Source organism: Capsicum annuum, chromosome 1 (assembly GCF_002878395.1).
Source record: "Capsicum annuum cultivar UCD-10X-F1 chromosome 1, UCD10Xv1.1, whole genome shotgun sequence".
Lineage (NCBI taxonomy): Eukaryota > Viridiplantae > Streptophyta > Magnoliopsida > Solanales > Solanaceae > Capsicum > Capsicum annuum.
The window spans coordinates 156,416,325-156,420,244 of NC_061111.1; the positions used below are offsets into that span (position 1 = coordinate 156,416,325).

General features: G+C 38.1%; 1 protein-coding gene across 1 annotated transcript; it reads left to right on the forward strand.

Annotated features, from left to right (window-relative positions):
* Positions 1-213: 213 nt before the first annotated feature.
* LOC107840417 (anthocyanidin 3-O-glucosyltransferase 2) lies at positions 214-3,377 on the forward strand. The gene has a single exon (XM_016684276.2). The coding sequence runs from the start codon at positions 341-343 to the stop codon at positions 1,778-1,780; it is 1,440 nt and encodes a 479-aa protein (XP_016539762.2). The 5' UTR covers positions 214-340; the 3' UTR covers positions 1,781-3,377.
* Positions 3,378-3,920: the final 543 nt, after the last annotated feature.

Below are 3,920 nucleotides of genomic sequence, written 5' to 3' on the forward strand. Positions count from 1 at the left end.
AACATTTTGATACATTTAATATAAATTTAATTTAAAATAATAAGACTTAAAAATCTTTTTTATTTTCTTAAACACCATCAAAACTATTGTTTTGGAAAGGTAGAGAACATTTTAATACATTTAATATAAATTTAATTTAAAACAACAAGACTTAAAAATCTTTTTTATTTCCTTAAACACCATCAAAACCATTGTTTTGGAAAGGTAGGGAGTAATTGTACTTCTAAAAATGCAAAGACAAAAACGTCTTTCTCAATCTTATTGAGGAGTAAGAGGAAACAATTTGTGGAATGTGTCTTACTCTTTTCCACTTAGATCCAATCTCATACAACAGTAGTCAATGGCGATTAACACACAGCTAGTTTTCATACCTTCGCCAGGAGCAGGTCATCTCATCTCCGCGGTTGAACTTGCAAAGCTCATTCTCAAAAGAGATGATCGTTTCTACATCTCTGTCCTCGGCATGAAGCTTCCCATGGACCTAGGTGTTCAATCCTACATCGAATCACTCTCTTGTACACCACGTTTGCAGTTCATCAACATCACAATTGACGATGAAACCGCTACTGGATTCTTGTCAGATAAGGAGACATTCTTCACCAACTTCATTCAGAGTCACAAACCGAAAGTTAAAGATTTTGTGAATAGCACACGATCCACTTCTCGGCTAGCAGGCTTCGTGCTTGACTTGTTTTGTACCTGTATGATTGACGTTGCGAATGAATTTAGTGTTCCTAGTTACATTTTCTTCACCTCAAGTTTTACGTTCCTTGCACTAGGTTTTCATTTTGAATCTTTGAAAAAGGAGCATCATATAGACACCTCCAAGTACAGGGATTCCGATGAAGAATTAATAATCCCTGGTTTTAAAGCCCCATATCCTGCTAAATTCTTGCCAAGAGTGATGACAGATCAAACAGTCGCGATGACCACGTTCTTTGATTGGATTATTCGCTTCAAAGAGACCAAAGGTATTATTGTCAACACCTTTGCGGAGCTAGAACCTTTTTCTCTTCAGTCTCATTCACTTCCACAAATTTATCCTGTTGGTCCTGTTGTGAATTTTAATGAGGGGGGTCACGGTCGGAACAGCCAATCCGAAACAGAAATTATCATCAAATGGTTGGATGCACAGGTAGAGTCGTCTGTAGTGTTTTTGTGCTTTGGCAGCATGGGAAGGTTTGATGCCGAACAGATCAAGGAAATAGCTGTTGCAATAGAGTGTTCTGGTCATAAGTTCTTATGGTCCTTACGAAGACCTTCACCAAAGGGGGCAATGGAGATGCCAAGTAATTACGAGGATTTTCAAGAAGTGCTACCACAAGGATTTATCGAACGGACTAATGGGATTGGAAAAGTGATAGGATGGGCACCTCAAGTGGCAATACTATCTCATCCAGCAGTAGGTGGATTTGTATCTCATTGTGGATGGAATTCTACGCTCGAAAGCTTGTATTTTGGGGTCCCAATAGCCACTTGGCCTCTATTTGCCGACCAACAGATGAATGCGTACGTGTTGGTTAAAGAATGGGGGCTGGCAGTAGAGATTCGAATGGACTATTTCATGGATATCGAGGGGAGATGTGAGCATGTCGACATTGTGGGTGCGAAGGAAATTGAATGTGGCATACGAAAGCTGATGGCAGAGGGCGAAAAGAGTGAAATCAGGAAAAAGGCCAAGGAGATGAAAGAGAAAAGCAATGCAGCCATGGAGGAGGGTGGTTCATCTTATGCATCACTTGGACTTCTAATTGAGGATGTCATTAGTAATATTTCTTGATCATTTTCTCTTTGGAAAAGGTACAAATATACTCTCGAACTTTGATAAATGGTATATATACACTCTCCGTTATACTTTAGATACAAATATACCCCCGCCGTTAATGATTTGGTACATATATACCCTTCTCATTAACGGCGTGCCACGTATCGCGATCCTAGCAATTTATCCATTTTTATTTACGGAAAAAGTACAAATATACCCTCGAACTTTGAAAAATGGTACATATATAACCCCGTTATACTATAGGTACAAATATACCCCTACCGTTAATGATTTGGTACATATATACCTTCTCATTAACGGCGTGCCATGTGTCGTGATCCTAGCTATTTATCCATTTTTATTTATTTTATTCCCAAATAATTAATTCATCCTAATTAAAAATTCATTACCCGACTCATTCCATCCCAATCCGACCCGATCCAAACTGAAGCTTCACGCGTGTGCGCCTAAAGCTTCTAAGAGCTGCAGAAGCAAACAAGGCAACTAATGTTGCCAAAATATTTACGCGAGAAAATCCTTACTTCATGATGACTCTTGGAGGTTATAAAGTAGTAAGGAATTGGATTCTGGTGAGGTAAATTGAATGTGTCAATTTTTTTCCTCTGTAAACTATTCCGCATGTCAGTATATTCATACTCATGCATATTAATCTTGCATTCTTCTTGATGCATACTTCAAAACTCATCACAATTTGCAGATTATATTAGTTGACTTTGTGCGAGAGTATATGCCAAAGACTTCAGGTGTAATTGAACTTCAAGATTCTAATGGAAATAAGTAGAATGCCCATTGTATCAGGAGGAAAATGCGGATGATTTTATACAAAGGATGGTCAAAATTTGTTAGGAAGATCGGTTTAGTGGTAAGAGACGCGTTTAGGGTTAAAATGCCTTCAGATCTGGTTTGTCGCTTCCATTTGCATCAATCCGTCGTTCAATTCTGAGTCTCAGAAACTTTTGCCATAAACACGTCTCTCAGAAGCTTCAATTTGGATCGGGTCGGGTTGGAATGTAATGGGTCGGGTAGTGGATTTTTAATTATAGTGGATTAATTATTTGAGGGTAAAATAAATAAAAATGGGTAAATGGCTAGGATCATGACGCGTGGAATGCCGTTAGTTAGGAGGGCCTATATGTACCAAATCATTAACGATAGGGGTATATTTGTACCCAAAGTATGACGGAGGGTATATATGTACCATTTATCAAAGTTCAGGGGTATATTTGTACCTTTTTCGTATAAAAATGGGTAAATGGCTAGGATCGTGACACGTGGCATGCCGTTAGTTAGGAGGGCCTAAATGTACCAAATCATTAACGGTAGGGGTATATTTATACCGAAAGTATGACGAAGGGTATATATATACCATTTATCAAAGTTCAGAGGTATATTTATACCTTTTTCGTTTTTTCTTTCATAATCTTGGTGTCCGAGCAACACTTACCAAAGTAACTTTGTCCATCAAGACTAGAATTCCACAATAAATAATTTCTATTTATGTAAATTGAAGGGTGAAGGAAAAACCACAGCAAGAAAGTGAGAACTAATTTAGTGTGTGAAACTAATTTACGCTTCCACTTTTTTATGCCAATATTTGTCTTTCTAATTTCTACTATCATTTATGCTCTCAGAAATGATATCACCCTCCTTGGCGCACGCTAATAGTACCCTTCAACAAAATCAGGAATATCATGTATAACCAAAGTAAGTCTTGGCGTGATTATCCAAGATAGCATGATAGGGTGACAACCAATTCATTCCCACTACAGTTAGACTGGGTGTGTCAAACGGGCTGGTTTGACCAAGCTCGAACCGCCTCACTAATACAACTCGATCCGGTCAGCCCACGGGCTGTAGGATTCCGGTTTGGGCCAATTTTAAAATTAAGCTTGGTTAACCCGGCTCGGACCATAACCGGTCCAGGCCCATTGGTTAATCGGCTCAGCCCGACCTGGATATTAATTATTTTTTTTTAAATTAGACCGTTGGGCCATTATAGCCATTGGGCCCAATGACTATATAACTTTTTAAAAAGGGCTATATGGCCATTTTTTATTAAAAAAAAAGTTTTTTCATTTAAAATATTGTTTTAAACTCAAAAGAATTTCTAGAAATACCCTACACTTTCAAATCA

What these genes read in the sequence shown, in the direction of transcription:
- LOC107840417 (XM_016684276.2), top strand. Translation starts at nt 341, where the DNA reads ATGGCGATTAACACACAGCTAGTTTTCATACCTTCGCCAGGAGCAGGT.